We start from the raw sequence: 20,218 nt of genomic DNA, 5'->3' as shown, positions 1-20,218 counted from the left end.
CATTTTGTAGTTTTTATTTCCCCTTGTTTATACATTACCCCTTGAAAACCGTTCTTTAAACAATACAGGTTTTAAACCAACATTTAAACAGACTAAACAAATGGACGAGTTGGACCTCGACTGCAGGATGAACTGTTATTAGTAGAAAATGGGGTAAATTAACAGATACACAAACAAATGGAGTTATTTACTGTTGAAAGGCTTTGATTTTTCATGCTAAGCTACATTAACGGTCTTTAAACAAGGTCAAAATAATGACAAGACAGCTAAAAATTCCTAGACATTGGAAAAATAATGACACTTTACAGGACATAGTTCGATACAGATCGGCATATATTAACAAGTAAAATTATACAAAATACCTTTTTAGCAATTAACACGTTTGGGAAAATATTTAGATTAATTTGTTATGAAGATCTTAGAGAAGGTATAACCTAGATGCATTCAGTCCCAAACTAATTATAGCCACGCTAATATATGTTAATTGCAGAAAGCAAATAAATAAACAGATTCATAAATAAATAAAATATTGCATAAAAACTGGCTTTACATAAATAATTAAAAGAATATAATAAATATCTATAATTTAAATGAATAACATAAGAGAAATCTTTTTAGAACTAAAAGTATAAAGAAGCATAGCTTGTTTCATTTTTCGTGCAGTCTAAGGATACATCTAAAAGTAAACAGCTGTAAAATGATATTGGATTCACTTGTGTTATGACATTTGTACAAATGCAAATGAGTATTCTCAAATACAGGAGTCCATCGATTTCTGTTTCAAACAGCTGCCGACAACAACAACTGACTGACTGCAATGAAAAACTTCTTTAATAAAGAGAGGACTGGAATCCAAGTGTTTACATATACAGATGAATGACCAAAGAAAGTGCATTCCCCGCACATCTGGGGAACAATACAACAGAATGAAGAAGAAAAAGAGAAGGTAAGCTGGTACACAGCAAGACTGCACTGCATAGCTGTCGAATCTGTTTTCCGATTTTGAAAAGCTCCGGGCTCCTCTTCTCCTAGCATATGCTGCCTTTTCCAAAGACTTTTGCAGCTGAAGGCTATGAATAAACTCTGTAAATAGTGGCAGGCAGGAGCATAACAACCCCTGTCATACAAAATCCTGTCGCTGGTAAAACCTGGAATGTGTCCAGCTTTTAGAACGGGAGTCTCATTCTTTAAGATGCCTCGTCAATATAAAAATAGCCTCTGGGTGAATGGCTGGTTGTTGTGGTTAATTCACTGGCCAGTCCAAGAGGGTTCAGCTCTAAAGGTTCCCACGACATGAAACATCACGCCGAGTGGGGGTCGTTGGCAGGGCTGACAGTGAAGCGCGATGATGTCACTGTTTTGGCCCCCACGGGCGACCTCGGTTTGATTGATAAATCCTCTTTCCTTTTTGAATCTTTGCTCTTGGTGTTTGACCCTGGTGGAAAGGAAAAAACAAAATCAAGCACGATGTGAACCCCCAGTCAGCTTCATTTCATTACAACTCAGTTAAAAGTAGGGAAAGTCCTGATTGGGTTTGTTTTGCTCCAGATCCTCATCAGAATATTAATCATTATTATTATGTTGATCATTATTTTAATTTTTCTTTCCATCAGATTGCAGCTGCACAGCATACAATGAGAAAAGTTATTTAAACCAGAATCAAATCTCCAGTATGAACTAAATAGCCACGTTCTGCCTTCATCATTTCAAGTGTTGATTGTAAAAATAAATGTTATTTTGGGGGACCTTTTACATGTCTCTGCCCCGGGGCCTGTTGTCTCATATCCATCATGATTGGGACACATGGGGGCACATGGTAAAGCGGGCCCCCCATGTACCAGTCCTTAGCACAGCAGGTTGGAATCAAACCTGTGGTCCTTTGCTGCATGTTGTCCCCCTCTCACTCCCCCCCACCCCCCAGTCTATCTAGCCTATCTATCGAATAAATGACTGCGGCACGTTTCTTCAAAACAAACAGAGGAAGATATTGTCATTTCCACCAAACCAATGACAAGTCAGAAAATTAACGAATGTTTTATATCTAATAATATAATCATACTGAAGCAATGCAGTTTTTCGTTAAAAATAGCTCAAAGGGACACGTCCTCTTCTTTCAAGGCTTTGAAGTGTCAACTCTTAAGGCTACGAAAGATCATGAAAGCATCTAATTTTGGAGTTTTTGCATTTCTGTATGTGTGCACACAGCCCTTACTTTCATTATTCTTTGAAATGAGGTAATCAGCGTCCAAAATGGACAGAGCAAAGTCCAGAGAGCAAATGAAAATGTGTTGGGAAACATAGCATAGGCTTACATTGTTGAGTGCAGGATTTATGTCGCTGCTCAGTTTTACATGTCACAGTGTCGAGGGGGATAATTATAGAAGATTAATTTTGGCTGCATGTTTGGAGAGGAGATTGTTGAACAGGGGTTTTTCCATTTCAGTGGGTGGGAATGAGTTAGTGTCTGTCAGATTGTATTTCGTCCTTCTCCGGCTCAAGGTGGGGACTGAGTGATAATACGCATGAGACATGTCAGACTTATGCACATTATCTGGAGTCTGATAAAAGGAGTCTACAGCATGCTGTTCTGTGACGCTGCTCTCAGGCCCAGCAGTGCATTGAGCTAAATGCTAACGTTGGCGTGCTAAAAGGCGCACACTGCTAACCTGCTGAGGAATAATGTTTACCATGCTCCCGATCTTGGTTTAGCATGTGAGCATGCTAACATGGGTTAATTAGCACAAAACACAACATAGAGCCGAGGACGACGGTAATGTCTTCTTTTTTTTGCAGGTATTTGGCCGAGTGATTACAATTCATCCTGAGATGATCCATCCATAATGTGTGTACCATCATCATGACAGATGCACACAAATGTTAACCTGCTGGTGGCGCTAGAGGAAAAGTCAGGAGATCACCAAAGTCAGGAGGAGTTGTCCTCTGGGGACCATGACTTCCTGTACAACATATAATGGTAAAAATGGTGGCCGATTGACCGACAGTGCCATAAAAATGTCACCTCCTCATTCTGCGTCTCATCATGAAAGTGAGATGATTGGATGTTTAAAATGTTTATGATCTTACCACGCAAATCTAGCTTGGTGCTTTTGACGGACACTGGGGCTGGACTTGTGGGCGCCGAACTGCTCAACTCATTGGTCGGAGTTTCCTGTTGTAATGAAGAAGTACAGTCAGGCTTCCTTTTATGATATTAAAAAAAGTCTCCTATGAATCAATCATTGAAAGACCGGGAGATACCTGATCAAAAAGATAAATCGTGACATCATCAAAAAAGGACACATTTCTTCCTCTGTCCCGCTCTCTGTCCATCGGCTCTTTGGGTGATTTCAGCAGACTCCTCAGACCGACACGTTTGTCCACATCTGTTTCTGTGACAACGATTGTCCTCTGGGAGCTTTCGTCCTCCTGCTCATCCTCCTCCTCGTCGTCAGGGTCGCTTCCTGAGGGCAAACATCTCCGTCTTCCGATCCGATTTCCAATCGCACCGTCCCCAAAACCTCCTTTACCAGTGGGGGTGAGGGGAAGAGTCAGAGCGAGAGGAGGGAGGGTGAGCGAGAGACGAGCTAGTTTTGCTGTGAAAATGAGAATAGAGAAGAGACGTTAGATATGAGAGGTACCTGACCAGAGTGTTCACCTCTTCCCAGTCAGAAAACTCTTTAAAGATTTGGATTAAAGTTTGCAGACCCTCTACATTTTTTCTTAAGATTGAAGATATTATCTTAATTATGGACTCGAGTTTTTCATTTTCTTTGTTTTCCTGGTCCTAAAACAAACAAACAAATAAAAACACAATACAAAATAGAAAGATCTTTTTCCAATCTGTCTTCACTGTCTGCCAATAAAACTATTTTGCTGCAGTCTGTTTCCCTTTCGAATAGCGTTTGGTCCATCCATAACTTGGGTAAGGCCTTAACTCACCATAAACTTGTGTGTGGCTAGGCATGGTGGAACAAACTTTGTCACAAAATCAAGTAAAAAAGTAAAAGATTGTATTCAATGATCTCAGTCATGAATATCAGCAATAAGTGCAACATGAAGGTACCTTTCATTGCCTGGTTTGCAGTCGGCTGAGGGGTTGGGACCTCAGGTTGTTCAATCACAGTGAGCGGCTCAGCTTCAGTTTCATCAGATTCGGTGTGGGGTTGAATGCTGGGGGAACTTTCATGCTTCTCTTGGCTTCAACAACAACAAAACAATTCATTAAAACATGAATATAAAAGACAGATCACCAAAATATTATATATTTTTCCCTTACCCCTTGTGGTATCTCGCCATGCAGATAGCTTTGTTTTTATGTGTCCATGTTTTGTATTATTCATCTCTTTTTCATTTCATTTTTGTGCTCGCAGCTTTGAAAATGACATTTAAATAGTACTGTATGTAGTATCTCCGTTAGTTTAATCCACAGATGTTGCTGTCAAAGGTTTCCAATGGAACTACTTTCTACAACAACAAAAAAAAAAGAGTCCCTCTGAAAATATGTCGCAGTGTGGTCTTTCAGACTATCCAAAGTAACAGGGACACTGCATCTAAAGAGAGATGTGGATTTTGCAAATGAAAATCCATTCATCCCCACCATAAAGGCAAACAAATATCTCAAAAGTTGGGCAAATAAAACCCAAATTATCTGTATGGCTGCACACTACTGAGCCCATGAGGTCACTAATGAGGATCATTTTTGTGAATAAAAGAAATGTTTCAGGACTTTGAGGCCTCTAAATACCACGAGTGGAAAGTAAGTAAATATGTGCTGATGTTTTTTATAATTTGTGTGAATCGACCATTTAACATAAACTCAGATTTCCAAGTTCAGACTTCTTCATACCTTTCATCCTCTTGTTGTTCTAAGACAGTGACCAGCTCACTGCTGCTCTCCGTGATTTGTCCCCCCCAGGGCCGGAGCGTCACTGTGTCTTTAACAGTCGACCCCCAGAGCACATTTGTTTTCACATTTTCACTGAGGGAAAACTGCAGCCTCTCCTCACACACCTGAAGCAGCAGAACAAAACAACACAGATTGAATAAATTCAGTAGGTAATATAAGGAGCACCTTTTCAACAAACAAAACACAAAAAAAACATGCTCACCTGCATCATGAGGCCATTCTTTGTTGTCATCTTAGAGAGAGAGCCCGTATCTTTGACATCAGGCGTTTGGCCTGATGATCTCTGTCCGTCATTCTTCTCCTCTTCAGAGTCCAGGATCAGCTGGGGTGCAGATTCTGCTGGTTTGTCAGATTCATCAGAGATCCGATCCTCCTTCAAATCCACCCTGCTCCCCTCAGGAGTCGAGGTGCAACATGTATCGCTATCACCAACACTGCTGCCCTTCTGCTCAGGTGTTTTCTTCAAAGACTCCAGGAGCTCTAGGTTCCCCAGAAAAAGGTCGCCCAGAGAGTCCTCCTCGTCCTCAGATATGCAACACAGTTGTTCCAGTTTTTCAAAATCTTCCAGGGGCTCCTCATCCAAATCTTTCCACTCAGAAATCAGTAATTCTGGGAGATTGTTGGGGGGAACTTGGGGCGAAGATGGGGAGGCAGATGATGTTTTCTGGAAGAGATTATTATGTTCATCCTGTTTTTCTATATTGGATGCAAGGTCGCTCTCATCGGCGGAGGTTATGTGCACAGAGGGAAGGTTCAGATTGGCTGAGATCCCTTTACTTTGAGTTGTAGCAGGTGGTAATTCTTGCAGAGGTGGCTCTGAGACATCTGCGTTGTGAGTTGGGGAAATATACGACTCTGTCTCAGTGCTAGCAATAAAGTCTTCTAGATTAATGTGACTAATAAACTCCTCTGCCTCTATAACAGATGGTGGAGGGCTAGGAAAAGAGTCATCTAAACTCTCCAATTTATCATCTTGCACATCAAGGTCTATGCTTGGTGGAGGACTAGGAAAATCTACTGAGCTGAAATTGTCTAGCTGTGGATACGACTGATCCATCTCCTCCTGCACATCAAGGTCACTTGGACAATCATTGGGTGGAGGCGGCATGTCTCTGTAATCCTCTTCTTCGTTCATAATGCTTACGCTCTCTTCGATATATTCCCTAGCAATCCATGGTCTCATTTCAGCCTCTGAATCTGCGCCCGATTCAACATTTTCCAGGTCTGAAAAGTTCTCACGAGGAGCTTCGGTGATGCAGATAGTTATATTTGAGCTGTCCAAAGTGTGACTGAAGCAGTTCTCTGAATTGGAGCCTGTTTCTTTGTCAACATGCTCAGCTGATGTCTGTCCCTCTTTTTGGATCATGCAGAGGTGATTCTGAGGACATCTGTTAAAATTCAGATTTTCCTCTGTTTCTGTGGAGTCTAGCAGACCTTCCCTGTCCTGGACTGTGTCTGTGCATGACAACATCTGCCTCTCTCCTTTCTCCAAGGACTCGTGCTCTGGAATTTCTATATTCTCTACTTCCATATCTGGGGTTTCTTTTTCTAGGTCTTTGTTAAAATGGCCAATTTCTTCTATGTTCTCAATATTTTCCTCCTGTTGTACATCTAACACTTGGACAGCCTGTTGGTCGTTATCGCCTGCAGAGTCCCATGTTTCCTTAATGGCACGTTTACCAGTAATTCCTTGTGATTCATCGTTCCAGGTTTCTTCGCAGCCCTCCAAGATGGCAGGGTGCGGTTCGCGTCCTGCAAGTTCGTCGTTTTCTTCAGTCTCCCAAAACTCCTGACCCACAACGAGCCTCTCCCCCACCTCCCAGGCCTTATTACTGAACCCAGAGAAAAATTCTGATCTCAGTTCAATGTCTTGGCATCTCCTCTCTGGAGAGGCCCACTGGTCATTTTCATCAGGCCACAAACGTAAGTCTGTTGACTGTGAAAAACGATGGCAGTCAAACTCTCCCCTAACGACACCAGATCCTGTTTTTTCTTCATCCTCCTCCAGGGCGCTCCATAACTCTTTCGTCTTCACATCCAGGCCCTCGCAGGAGTCTTTATCTGCAGTGTTAGCACAGTCCATCCGACTGGCTGCTCCTCTCAAGGGCGACTTTTCCTTCATGGCATTACTCAGCTCTGCGGCAGCCAGCTGTTTCTCCGTCTCCGTAGTGACCTTCTTGTGCTCGCCTCCGTCTGAGCAGCGCAGGTTTCTCAGGCCCAGCTCGTTGTGGTCTTGACCAGGCTTCTCTTCATGTCCCTCAGGCTCTTCAGCACCCTCCTCGGCCCAAGAAGGACATGTCGGATCACTCCCTTTATCACAGACAGACTTCCCATCATCACTTGGCTCGACTACTGACGGGGCATCATCGCTGAGTGTGGCCTCGCTGGTTTGAATTCCGTAAAGTTTAGATAATCTCGACTCTCTGTTGTCAACCTGGGATGGTGTTACATATTCAACAGTGTCATTTCCACATGTGAGTGAGTTCAGTGCAGAGAGATCAATATCCGTTTCTGTAACACTTGTGTATTCTTTATTGCTGGGGCTCAACACACAATCGTTTGGCCGGCTGCCAGATACAGACTCGATCAAAATATTTGTGTCAGCCAGGCTCTTGGAATGTAGATTTAAATCCTTCTCTGCAGAGTCCTGGTATTTGCAATCTGTTATCTGAGAGATGACGCCTTCTCTGAAGTGGTTGTCAATCCCACCGCTGTGTGGGAGTCCTTTCAGTGGCTCGTCGTTTAATTTTGAGAACTCATCAATGAAGTCAACACAGTCCTTGGCCTGCGGATCATCACACAGCAGTGTTGACTTTTTGCTTTCATTTTGGAAAATGCCAGAATCGTCTCTCTGTGTTGACTCTATCCCTTTGTTTAGAATATCTTTGTCATCACCTAAGTTAGAGACAGCATTTCCTGTAGCATGTTGATATGGAGTCCTCGTTTCCTTACACAGTTCAATGGTTTCTCCAATTTCACATTTGTTATGTGACAGCTGTATGATTTTTCTTAAGGGGCTCTTTTCTCCCATCTCTCCCTCCTCCTCAGTTTTTTCCTCTATCCCTGTCAGTGTTCCCCGATCGCCTCCTCGACCGCTGCCCGGTCTGGAGGCAAAAAGTCCATCACTGCTCCTCCTGCTCACCCCCTCCCCCTCCAATTCACTGTCTGAGAAATAGGCAGAGTCTCGATGCGGTGTTTCATTTCCTAGAGCTCGCCACCCGCCTCCTCCAACTCCTCCTTCACCGCTCGTCCATGAGTCGCTAGGTGTGAGACAGTCGGCTGAGTTGGAAGTCATGGGTGACAGGCCCGAGTCGGTTGGGGTGATGAGTGAGACATCAGAGGATGGGTCCCAGTCTGGAGTGGTTGGAGTGGCAGCAGGAGTGGGTGCCTTTTCGGCAGTGTGACAGTGTTTTTCTTGCCCAGTGTCATTGTGTTGACGTAAATTCTCTCTTTTCGTCTCATCATTATTTTGAGAACCCAAATCTTCTCCAAAATTCTCCAAATCAGCTGCTCTGATGTGTTCAGAGTCCACTGCAGAAACTTCATCAGCTTGGTACTTTCCTTTATCAGGATCATATGACGTGGTATCGGTCTTTCCAGGTGTTTGACCTCTCTCGGTGCTGCTGCCCTGTTGGTCTTCTTTCATTAACTCACCATTCCCTATAACAGCAGCGATTTGAGTATCTGTTTCATTTGTAACTCGCGATTTGTTCGCGTTGGAGTCTTTAACACTCTGAGTGGACTCAGAAGGAGAGTGCTCTAAGTCACCTGTTTGCTCTCCTCTGGCAGGTAAGGCAGGGCCATCTGAACTCTCCTCCTCTTCTTTCCGACATGCAAGTGTTTGGTTGTGCAGAAGACCATTTTTGGGCATGATTTCTGAAAACACAAACTCATCCGATTGGCAGTTTTCAGCATTGCTTCCTTCGCTGTCCAGTTGAACAGGTTGTTTATTTGATCCTATATGAAGGACTGGGATCTCAGGTTTCATAGAAACCTTTATCTCACTCTTTTTAGCACGCTTGGTCACTTGTGCGTAGATGGCCTCAGTTGGTGTTTCATCTTTGCCTTTGTTGGATGCTCGTAAGGAGCTCTCTGACTGAAATCTGATGGTCTGAGCGGAGCTCGGGTCAATGCATATGGACTCGTATTCCGGAGACAGTGGAGTAGGGGAGTAAGATGAGTCTGCTTCCATTCTGTTTGCAGCAGGGTTTTGTCTAGATATGATTTCAGTCAGAAAGGTCTCTGCTGATTGGATCTCCTTAAGGAACTCCTCCCTGGTCATTTCTGTTCTCTGTGGCTCCTTCTCAGTCTGCTGCAACTCAGACTCCTGCTCCCCGATGGTGATCTCAGAGAGGAGAGAGCGGGATCTCCGTATACCCTTTGAATAGGCTTCCTCAGCCTCGGTGTATGAGGGAAGTCCTGGAGCACAGACATAGGGTCGCAATCTGGATCCTGAAGAATAGATGTATTTTACTGGATCAGTTTGTGATCCCCCCTCCAGATCCGTGTCCATCCTTCCTGTGTCGATCTCTGTGAGGAAAAGATCCCTCTGGAATGATTCTTTAGTGACTGTATCGTCCTCCTCAGCTCCTGTCCTGTTGCAATTCTCTGGCTCCCATGACTGTCCTGCTGACCCCAGCTCTGTGATCAGCGACTGGGAGCGGCACATCCCTCTGTTGGGCAGCACAAAGTTCCCCCATCTCTCTCCATCTCTTTTCTCCTCATTCTGTCCCTCCCATGAAGCCTCTGACTTGGGCTCACTGGACTCTGTCACACTAGATATCTCTGTCAGAAACAGATGCATGGGGGATTTCTTGGCAGCAGCCACACGTTCTGCATGAAGTTCGGCATCTTCCCTCCAAATGGCAGGCAGGATGGTGTCAAGGCGTGACTGAGTCCTTTTCATTCCCCTGGAGAAGAGCTCGGCACAGGCTGGGTCTGCATCTTCAGATAGGCTGGAGTGAGTGACAGTAGGCCCACCACTGGGTCTCTCAGGGGACGTGAAGGGAGAGTCATCCTCATCTGAGTAGGTGGGACTGGATGAAGACTGTCCGTCCATCTGGGGATTTGTGGGCTGAGGACGGGGTAAATTGCGATAAATGGGACGCAATGGGTTTTCTCGACGAACAGGAGAGTCAAAGTCTTTTGCACGAGAATGAGAAGTCTCCCTTGAGTTGTGTAATGATGCTAAGTGCCTGCTACCACCCTCTCTGTCAGACAAGTCACAGGATAATGGGTCTCTACTTGATCTCTGCATCTGCGGCCTACTGTATCTTGAATAAGTCTCTGCTGTATTGTAGCTGGGGCAGCTTCTTTGTGGTTTGGAGTGGGGAGGGAGGGGCGGGGGACACATTTGAGGAGGTTGGGGGTAAATTGGATGGCTTGATGGGGGAAGGGAGGGGGAGAGGGACGGGGATGGGGGTAGAGTCTGTCGGGACCGATGGAGCCCCAGGTGATCAAAGGTAGAAGGTGGACAACCGCTCATGTGATGGGGGTCTGTTTCAATTTTTCCACTGATGGTGTAGTGAGGCAGTCCTCTATAACTAAGTGGGGGGGCGGGGAGGGGGCGCGAGTAAAGGTGGTTGGCTGATGACATGGACATAGAGCGAGGCTTGGGAGGAAGGACTGGGGCATGAGATTTTTTGTGTCGCTCACTACCCCTTTTCTTGTCCTCTTCATCATCGTCTCCCAAATCAACGACTGAAAAGTCAGTCACCCTGCTCGAAGTGTCTCTGAATTCAGCCACACCTGTGTTGGGCACCTGGAGTTGAATCTCGCTTGATCTGATGGTCTGGAGGCCTTTTCCACACTTGTCAGAGGAACAGTAAGGAACCCGCTCTTTTCCCAGCATTCCACTGCGAATCTCCACCAGCTCCATGTCTCCCGGGCAGATCGAGTTAGAGCGGAAAGAGGACTGGGTTTTCCCTTTAAGAGTTGGTGACTTGTCCTGGGGAGTGTGCTCCTCTAATCTGATGTAGTACTCGCTGGCGAGGGAGGGGCTGCGGGCGCTTATCACTGGGACCACAGTGGGTGTGTCCAAAGACTGTCTGTGGTTATTGTTCGCAGTGGGGATTGGCTGAGGAGGAGGCAGAGGTTTGTAGCCTCGTCTGGCATGAGCCTTCTCCCAGAAATACTCAAAGTTCAAACCTTTGCTGGTTTCAGTAACTGTCAGGATGTCATCCAGTTCAGACGAGGACGGGGTGATACAGTTCCCTACAGGGTCCAGTAGGGGGTAGGAGTTGTCTTCCCTGCCGTACTCTCTCTCTCTCCGCTCGTGTGCTGCAGTCTGGAAGGCAGGCGGACGGAGTAAGTCCCAGCGTCTTTCAAACGACTCCTCGCTCTCCCCTCTCCTTCCTCTACCCTCCTCATATTCCTCATCCTCTTCATCTTCTTCCCCGACACTCCCCCTCGCCATTCTTCGCTCAGCAGCCAGGAGGGAGGAGAGGAGGAGGAATATCTCTGCTACAGAGGGGCGTTGGGATGGAGGTAGCCAGCAGGACTGCATGATCTCATACCTGAGGACAGAGGAATTAAGTTTGGAGAGACAGAATTAGGGCATTTTCACTTTCCAACAATACAATCATAATTTCTGCAAAGCTCCACTTAGTTGATGAGTACTGACCAGTAGTCTGCATGGGAGAGTTTGAGTCTGGGCTGGGCCAGGGTGATCTGTCTCTCTCTAATGACGAAGGTCAACACCTCTTCGTCACTCAGGTGTCTGTGGGGCTGAGAGCCAAATTCAAAAAGCTCCCATATAACCACACCCAAGGACCTGGAGGAAAAATAAGATGTAGTGACAGACCTTATTATGTTATGCTTTTATAGCAACACATTGTTTTATACAGAGCTCAGACTTAAAAGCAAACACGATGTTTTTGAAGTAAAATATTTCTTCAATCTTAAGCCATCGTTTGTTCTGTGACAAGAATAAGTACTCTTCCTTTAGTTAGGTGTTTTGTTGTCATAATGTTTACTTGTTGGTTTATTCAACAAAACACATTTAAGTGGAGTTGTAATATCTGAAGCTGAGGGTTCAGTCCAGCTTGTGCTCTTGTTCGTCCATCACTCACTCTGATATTAGGGTTAGGGTTAGTTAGGGTTTAGTGCCTGGCAATGGCACTAAACCCACTGACACACCGGTGGACTTCCAGACTCAGCAAAATTGAGGACACACTGATATTTAAAGGTAGGCTATTGTAAGTATTCATGGTTTGATTTGTTTAAGATAAACATTTGAAAACAGCTGACTTTGTGTCTTTACTTTCACTCTGCTTAAATCTAAGATTCAAAAGAGTAAGATATTTGACATTTTGGGCCAAATGAAAGCTCAAACTGAGACAACAAACTACTTCTGTATTTGATTGTATTCGATTTAACAGGTGTACCTAATGGCTACCAGACGTCAGATAGACAAGCATGATCGTAGAATTGCCCACGTGAACTGACCATAACCAGTCTGGCTTGCGCTGTATATCAACAGCTGTGACAGATCTAAAACATACCACACATTGCTGGTCTTGGTTTGGTCTGTGACAATGAGAGATCCTCTGTACTCCTCCAGCAGCTCAGGAGCAATCCAGCGCAGTGGGATCCATAGCTTGTCTGGAGTTAGGTAATAGTCCTCCTTCACAATGAAATACAACAAGAATGACTTTTATACTGAGGAAAAAATGTATTACGTCATCGTTTATATAACAAAACATAGGCTTTACAGTTCCTAAAATTCTAAATATAGGATGAGAAAATCTGGTCGCAAATATTTAAAATCTTAAACTTATGTTTGGGTTGATTTTTCAGAGAAATACAAGCAAAGACCCACTTACCTTATAATGGTTGTGTGAAAGGCCATAGTCGCCTATCCTAACAGTGAGGTCTGAGGTCACCAGGCAGTTTCTTAAAGCCATATCACTGCAGAGAGTAGAACAAACCCTCCAACCATCAGCTACATTGAACAGAGACACACACTGTATCTATCTGAGAAATAAACTAATCTTGTTTCAAGAAGTGGGGTGTAATTATGTACAGTCGTGACTGACCTGTGGATGTAGCTGTTTTCATGGAGATGCAGCAGACCAGAGGTGATCTCAAAAGCCATTCTCTGAAGAGTCAAGAGGTCCCGGGTCGGCAGGTCAGGGGTCATCCCATCTGACTTGCGCTGGACTCTCAGATACCTCTTCAGGTCACCCTAGTTGTACATCACAATAATAACACAAGCAGTGAAATGCATGGAGGCTATAAGATGAGTTAATGCCAGTTGGGCCATTAAGTGTGCCTGCCAAGTTTAGGAGTATTTTTATCTCCTAAAACAGAGATAGAACTTACAGGCAACACGGTATAGCGGAATATCTGTGACCTCTTCAGTAAATATGTGCCATTTTACGCGTTTTTATCACAGAGCCTCAAAATCTGCAGGGGAATTGGTCATGAGCTGGCAGCCTTTGAATTAGTCATTTATGTGTCAGGAAGGGCAAGGAAATAAAATGAGGACGATAAAAAAAAGGATGGGAAATATACCACAAGGAAAGGACAATAGGAGCAGTGGCGGCTGGTGGAACATGTTCTAGGTAGGGCCATCTTATCAATTTCAGCAAACATCCCAGTATGATTTAATGCAAAGAAATGTAAGTATCAAACACGCATTATTACTTGGCAGTTAAATATTTAACATGTATTCCAACACGAAAACAATCAGTAAATAACACTTATATAATATAATATAACATGTTCATTTATTGAGATGCCCCTATGGACCTTGTTATAGGAGGTAAAGATCAGGAGAAGTAAACATGAAGTGTAATTATGAATACTGATGTTAAATTAAGCTATGATGAGTTTTCACTGTTAATTTAACATCTCTATTACATGTTGATGCCTCCATGACCAAGTTAAGCAGATGAGACTGAGGACAGCTATGTAGAAGAAAAGATGTTCACTTTGTCTAATATGTAGCTTGACAGAGTTCCATGTGTGTCCTGGTGTTCTCATGTTTCCTTACCTCCTCATCCCTCTCTCCCGTAACTGTCCGTGCTGGATCCGTCCCCGTTGTTTTAAAAAGCTAAATACGTTATTAACATGACGTCATCCAGCTAGCCAAACCTGTCTGGTGTTCAGCTAGTACAGAAGCTTCGCATGTACTGCTTCCCTTTCCCGCGAGTCTGCTGTCTGATTGTGAGGTCAGGCTGATCTGATATCAGCTCTTTGGCTGCAGAATCTCCGCCAAAGTTCTCCTCTCAAACGGGTCTTGGAGGAGGAGCGCTCGCGCTGGCGCGGGCGCCTGTAGAGACTTCTCCTGACGAGAACGCTCAGCGAGGGGGGCCTGATCGTTCTGGCCCCAAGCTGAATCTATTTGAGGGCGCTGATTGGCTAAATTGTATGTCACTCATTTATATCTTGAATCAGCAATTGGCTAAACTGCTTCATAGACCCGCCTCTTTTGGGCCAAAACGATTAGGCCCCCTAAATATTGACAATTTGTATAATTTATGATTATTATAATAATTTTTTTTTTTTGTGTGGCTCATGGTGGGGCCATGCCCCATGGCCCTATATTGACCAGCCGCCACTGAATAGGAGACTTTATCAAATAGCAGTGAGGCCCCCAGTGTTGTTTGGCATCTCTCGCTGTGTTGCTGTAATTGATCTGCTTGTGTCTCTGTTTTGCCTGAGGGCCACATGGCTTTCTTAATCAGTCAGTGATTAAGCCAGCAGAGGGAAAGAAAACAAACCGATTGTCCCAAAGCAAAGCAGATTTCAGTGACACTGGAACATCTATATTCCAATCATTTGTCTTTCCTGCAGCAAGTAACATGCAGAACTACTCACATAAAATGACATTGAAATAGGGATTAATTGAAGCAAAGTACTCATGAAAAATAACCTTAACTTTTGATGTGATTGAAAAACTGTAACAATAACCTTAACTTTTGATGTGATTGAAAAACTGTAACAAAGGTGGAAAATAATAGTCCCCCATGTTCAATATCATACCATACCACATTTAAATGGCCACTTTGTACTCACCAGCTGACAGAACTCCATAACCAGGAGGAAGGGAATGCTCTCACTACATTGCCCAAAACACTGAAGGATGTTGGGATGTGTCAGGCTCCTGAAGGGAGAAAGACAAAACTAGATTGGTGAGCAGATAGATCACAGGACAGACAGACAGATAGATAGACGGATAGATGGATAGATAGATAGATAGATAGATAGATAGATAGATAGATAGATAGATAGATAGATAGATAGATAGATAGATAGATAGATAGATAGATAGATAGATTTTGGTGTTTTGTGTGTGCTTGTTGTTGGACAAAAAGGGGAGGGTTTGTGCCGAAGCAAACGCAGAAGAAACATGAGATGTAAACAGCAGTGTGTGAAAATAATTCCTTGTGGGTGTATATATATATATATGTGTGTGTGTGTGTGTGTGTGTGTGTGTGTGTGTGTGTGTGTGTGTGTGTGTGTGTGTGTGTGTGTGTGTGTGTGTGTGTGTGTGTGTGTGTGTTAAAGAGAACGAGAAGGACAGCCATAATGCTATACACAGATTCTGAGTCAAACACACTAAAACGGCTGGGTCAGTGCTTAACTTCGAGAGTAAGTTTTATTACCATCTGCCTGCAGTTCCATAACCATAATCTAAGTACACAACTAAACATAACAATATTTTGATTGTGTGAACAGGTACAATTCAAGCTGGACATATTGTTGCTCCTGTTATCAATGATTGAAGTGAATCAATGAGCAATAAAATGCCAATTTCATCATCTAAATATGCTCAGGTTATGCAAATACAGCCTCAATTGGTCTGGTATGACCAGCTTATGGTTGCTAATGTTAGATAGATTTTCCCATAGAACGGACTTCATACAATCATTTCAGTTACTCAAATTGTCTTTTCTACTTGTGCTACTTTTATGCTAAACTGACTATTGTCAAATGTGCCCACAGTGGTTATTTTTAAGCAAAAGTTACATAGTCTTGCCACCAAAATGGCTGCCCGAGTTTCAGCAGTTTCTCCCACCTGTACGGCTCAGACTCGGCCAAGAACTTCCTCTGCTCCAGAGGGCTGGCACTGACACGCAGCTCCTTCACCACGGCCTGAGAGGAGCTGCAGTCACACAGCACTTCAGCCAGGATCACCTAGGAGAGATCGATGGGCAATAACATGGAGGGGTGCCCAGCAGGAGCAGAACAGCAGTAAAAATATATATATATACTTTGAGTTAAGATTCCTTATCTGTTCAGAGTCCAGTATTTATTGTAACAGAGAAATATGACCCACATCATAAATTGTCTTTGATGTTGGAAAGAAAATGTAACATGAAATTACAGTGATGTCTGACTCTGAGAGGCGATCATCTTACCTTTCCGAACCAGCCATGTCCGATCTCCTGAAGATAGTTTAAAGTGTGTCTTTTGAACCACTGAGACTTGGAGTCTGTAAAAAAAAGAGAAATAAATTAAGATCAGAGTTACTCAGACGTCTGCATTTAAAGTTTTTTTTATGACTTTACATTTGAAAAAAAAAGGGGAAAATACATTATTTAATTACAGTGCTGCTCACAACTAAACACCACTCAAAAAGAATTTGTCTGATATTGTTTTTCCACAGAAATCATATTTAATTACCTACTTAAAAATTATTAGAAATAATATATACTCCTTTGTTTTCATTGAAAAATCCAGAATCTACTGTAAATTTCAAAAGTTGAACTGCTGGACACAAGATGGCTTCTAACTCACTGAAAAGTCCTTGTTAGTGAAAATGCTCTTGAGGTTTTTATGTTTCCATCACTTTGGTGGAAGCTGCAAATTGAACAACAATTGGCTTCCAGACAGGTTGTGTCGTCGTTAAAAGAGACTTCTAGTGCACATACATTTCTCTGCACACTGAAGAAATAATAAGCGAAACGGGTTCCTGAGTAGAGGGGGACTTGAATGAATGACACAATAACAACTTCATCTGAGACAAAAGTTCAAAAGGTGTGCTGATGCCATCCCATGTCTGTGGCCAAATGTCCAACTTGACGTGCTCATACGGAGCACTGATGCAGAATTTCCTCAGATCAGAGTTTCCACTCCACTGAACTTCAGTGGGGAGTCCAGCGCTTACTGGTTGAACACTCAGTTTGAGACCTTAATGGATCCACATCAGTGACTCGGGCAACAGACCGTGAGGGAGTTCAGTGCAGGACAGTTCTTCAGCTTCCTTGAGGGGTTTGTGCTCACATGAGAGTCAGAGAGCAGGAGAGTTGTTTCAGGTTGTTACCTGCTCCATCCTGCTGGGCGGGGCAGTTGGACCTCTCTCGGACTGGCAAGGTGTAGACCTCAGGGAGGGAGGGACATGACGACAGGCTGTCCTCCTGGATGGGACTGGAGCCTCCAGAGCATTCCTCCCCGTCTGCATTGTCAAACTCCTGGTTGAGTCACAACAGCACAGAAAAATCACATCACTGGTGTAATCGAAAATATGAAATAAGCTCTGTTAATAGTACGGTTGAATTTAGCAGTATACCAACAAGGACAGACAATGAGAGTGCAGCCACTCTGAACTAATGACACCATGGCTGCCAGCTCAACAACACTGTCAGGTCAAAATATGGAGGCTAAGTAAAGATTAAACGGAGAGATGATTATTGACCACTTCTACTTCGTTAAGTTGTAATTATTGAGTCCTGTTAGAATTTCCATACTGAATCCACCTGCAGTTTATCAAGTCAAGCTTCAATAAAAGCCCTACCAGCATGCACAAAAGGTGTGACAAAACAAAGGAAGCAGAGAGAGGTGAATAGATCTCTTACATGTTGAAGACTTACATTGAACCCCACTCCTCTCTTACAGCACAGGCAGGTCAGGAGCAGCAGGACAAAAGAGACGAGCCCAGAGCAAGAGATGAGGATGACGATGTAGGGTGGAGGAGAGAGGGATGCAGCTCTGGTCTGAGAAACTGAAGACAGAGAAGAAGAATACAAGGGAGGAAAGGGTTTAACACAGAAATGTAAGGGTACACATTGTTAGAGGTTTGAGTCAGTGAGAAGGACAAGAGAGACTTCACTGAATCAGAAAAGTGTAAAATGTTGTTACACAGGTGTTTTGTTAAGAGGGAAACCATTGGAGCGTTTTCTTAGCAGCAGGTTTGGGGAAACAGTGGAGAACCCCAATGGACAGCTTGCATCAGGGATTTGGGGGGGGGGGGGGGGGGGAAGCAGGAAAAGAAACTAACTTGAAGATAAAAAACGATTGTCTGAATCATTAAAAGAAAGTACAGACTTGAATTAAAATTTGAAACTAGGATAATATACCATTCCAGTAAGGAAAAAAGCACGGGGAAAGGGGAAATATTGGAAATGGCATTCCACTCAGGAAACACAGTTAAGAAGCAGGGGAGGGGTGGCTGGTTGTAATTTAGGTAAAAAGGAGCGCAAATTGGGAAGGGTTGGAAACTGGAAAAGAGTTACTCAAATCAGGAAGGTTTACTACTCAGGTGAGAGAGGGAGGAGTCGGGACATTTTGATTTTTGTACCTCAACGTAGTCGATTGTGGGAAGTGAACCATCTGTAGAAAAGAAAAGGGGCAGGGCAGGGTGGTTAAATACCCTTCAGGTATTTTCTTGAGGTTTCATTTAAATACTGCAGCCAAAAAACCTCAAACATTACATCACTTGTGAAAGATGACGAGAGAGAGGAACAATGACACCTTGAAAGAGTCAGAAGGTGACCAACTGATGCTTAACACAGCGAAGGACTTATGTATTAAATATAAACGTGAATATTCAAACCGTAACTTAGCCTATCTTGTCTAAGTCAGTGTAAATATAGCAGCATCTCAGGCATTATATAACATAACATTCACAAGGTATTTAGTCGGAGGTTTACTTTGTGTACTCTCCAACCAAACCTTTGAAGCTGTGTTCACTGATGTTACAACACGTACATTTTATAGTTGTCAACACTACAAAGAAACTAAACAATCACAAATAAATACAAGCGTGTGAAATAATAAAAATGAATTGGGGAAATAATAACAATAACCCATGGGGGTTACATAAACAATGATATTGAAACCATACCTTGAAATGTATGATTTAGCGTATGTTTTGTAAGCCATGTGCTGTCTCAAAATATCCCAATTTCATTCTCTGTGTCCCTCATACAAATCCAGAAATACATTCATTCACAAGGTCATGATACTGTAAACACTGCATACACATATCAAAGTATATTTAATAATTTACCAACTTAATAAATATTGTAAAAAGAGGATCAGCATTCTACTAAAAATATAACACATGAAGGGGTGTTTATTTTCTTTGCAAGATAAACATGTCGGCCTCATTTTGATGAACACTTTTTTTTCTTGTATTTCCAGTGTTTACACAAAGTTACGACACAGATAGAAGAGGACGCCACTCGTTTCAGACATCCTGCGCAACGGTATAAGTACAGATGTGTTCAGCATATAAATCCACCGTCGTATCAAATTGTAGGCTGGTGAATGGTCCAATCTGTTGCTAATTAAAATAAAATTGGTACTCTGCATTGCAACAAATTGTAAATAATCAGTCTTGAGTGAAACAAAGAAATAAAGCTAATTGTTGGTCAAAATTATTGATCATTGCACCTGCCAAACAGGGGCTAAATATGAAAACTAAATGACCCTTTTGGCAATGCCGTCCCTTAAATATGCACCACAAACATATAACCGGTGGCTTCAATCCTGATGACCAATTCCTGTGCAGTGCTATTCTTTCATCTTTCCCGAGACAGATGTCCAGACAGACACTGCATATGAATAGGGAACCTAACACAGGGCCCTTTCCACCAGCCCCGGTGCCAGCCGCTCTTATCAAAACAATACACCACAATACAATGACTGCACACATTACACGAACACAACATTCTGCCAGATCTTGGGGGGGGGAAGAAGGCACATTCAAATTGAGGAAAAATAAAGATGCCAGCAGTGGCTAATAGGCTAAATCATCTCCAGTGCCAAAGCGGAGGCTATTTATAGACGATATCTCGCACTGACCGGCGGTTTTAGCTTGCAATTCATACAGTATACGCTGTTTTTAAATGCCATCGATGTGAGGCCCGAAATCGACCCCCCCCCCCCCCCCCTTCCCTAATATTTTCATCACTGCATGCAAACGAGGTACCCTACCCATCACCAAATCAGCCTCGCTCCTGTTATGATTAAGTCAGCCACGTAGACTACTGCAACAATAATTCGCATTATGTCTCAGTCATACTGGCTGATAACACAGTACCCCCCCCCCCCCCCCCCCTATGTAGAGAGGCCTTTTCATAA

General features: G+C 43.4%; 1 protein-coding gene across 1 annotated transcript; it reads right to left on the bottom strand.

Moving 5' to 3' along the window:
• Positions 1-127: 127 nt before the first annotated feature.
• Positions 128-8,201, bottom strand: lmtk3 (lemur tyrosine kinase 3; the record flags this gene model as incomplete). The annotated part of the gene is made up of 6 exons (XM_079275056.1): positions 128-1,435; positions 3,085-3,169; positions 3,259-3,593; positions 4,064-4,197; positions 4,847-5,010; positions 5,109-8,201. 6 exons carry the CDS (start codon positions 8,199-8,201, stop codon positions 1,302-1,304), a joined length of 3,945 nt encoding a protein of 1,314 aa, XP_079131182.1. The 3' UTR covers positions 128-1,301.
• Between the last annotated feature and the right edge of the window lie 12,017 nt (positions 8,202-20,218).

The sequence above is a fragment of the Melanostigma gelatinosum genome (assembly GCF_949748355.1).
Source record: "Melanostigma gelatinosum genome assembly, chromosome: 9".
Classification (NCBI taxonomy): Eukaryota; Metazoa; Chordata; class Actinopteri; order Perciformes; family Zoarcidae; genus Melanostigma; species Melanostigma gelatinosum.
Note: the sequence above shows the minus strand (reverse complement) of the source record. Positions and strands in the feature narration are given on the sequence as shown.